The sequence below is a fragment of the Corylus avellana genome, chromosome ca6 (assembly GCF_901000735.1).
Source record: "Corylus avellana chromosome ca6, CavTom2PMs-1.0".
NCBI lineage: Eukaryota > Viridiplantae > Streptophyta > Magnoliopsida > Fagales > Betulaceae > Corylus > Corylus avellana.
Window position 1 is genome coordinate 19,434,771 of NC_081546.1, and position 1,250 is coordinate 19,436,020.

At 42.6% G+C, this 1,250-nt stretch overlaps 1 protein-coding gene across 1 annotated transcript; it reads left to right on the plus strand.

Annotated features, from left to right (window-relative positions):
* Positions 1–406: 406 nt before the first annotated feature.
* LOC132185289 (uncharacterized) lies at positions 407–1,042 on the plus strand. Its single transcript, XM_059599083.1, has one exon. The coding sequence runs from the start codon at positions 407–409 to the stop codon at positions 1,040–1,042; it is 636 nt and encodes a 211-aa protein (XP_059455066.1).
* Positions 1,043–1,250: the final 208 nt, after the last annotated feature.

A 1,250-nucleotide genomic window follows, 5' to 3' on the forward strand; every position in this document is an offset into this window, starting at 1 on the left:
GTATAGGCTAATTGTGTAACGAGTACCCGCAGGTCATAATCGGGTCGTATCAGATACTTGTTTTGCCAGCCCTACTTATCACATGGCTAAGGAGAAAGGGCTAAGAGATGAAGGGAGGAGCTTCAATCCGCAGCTTTTGGAATCTTTACGGAAGGAGATTTGGAAGATCAAGGGATCAGGTGTTGTTAAGACCTTCCTTTGGCAGGCATGTAATGATATTTTGCCAACAAAGGAGAGATTATTCAAGAGACATTTTACAGGAGATCCGCTTTGCCCTATTTGTGGTATGGAAACAGAAACTATAGGCCATATTCTCTGGAGTTGCACGTCCGCTAGAGATGTGTGGCTAGAGTGTACTCCTCAGATTTAGAAAAGCACAAGTGATGAGATTGAGTTCATCTTTATAATGGAGAAGCTGTTGGAGAGACTTAATGCGGAACAAATGCAGCTAGTGGCGATGGTGGCTAGACTAATCTGGTTGAGAAGGAATTCAGTTGTCTTCGGTGGTGATTTTCTGGACCCGTCATCACTTCTTCGGCGAGCACAGGACCAGGTTGAGGCTTGTATCAAAGCGTCCCAGCGGAGAACTAGAAGAGGAGAAAAGCTAAATACGCCTCCCATTGTAGTCTGGCAGAAACCACCTGTTGGGTGTGTAAAGCTCAATTGGGATGCAGGTCTTGATATTCAACGGAAAAGGACGGGCATAGGAGTCATTGTTCGTGATCATGAGGGGAAGCCACTTGCTATGCTTTGCGCAAGTAAGAGACATGTCTATAATCCTACGATGGCAAAGGCAATCGCTGCTTGTAGAGCTGTGGAGCTTGCTGTCCAACTGGACCTTCATCGTTTCATCTCGAAAGGGGATGCTTTAGTGATAGTCCAGGCGCTTAGGAGTGATGAAGGCTGCTGGAGCTTGTTTGGCCAAGTGGTGAATGATGCTCGTGATATGTTGAATAACCATCAAGTTTGGGAGGTGCAACATGTTAGTATAAATGCTAATGATGATGCGCACCGTCTGGCAAAGATGGCACTTACGAGGTAGGATGATTGTCTGTGGAGGGATGTTTTTCCTTTTTCTTGTTGGATATGTAATCATTTCTATTATGCTGGTTTTTGCTTGAATGATTAGTACCATTTCATATATATATATATATTCCGACTTATTTATTTGTTATCTCTTTTACTATATTCAGAATCTTTCATTCTTCATGAGCAATAAAAAAAAAAAAAAAAAAAAAAATTCCCCACAT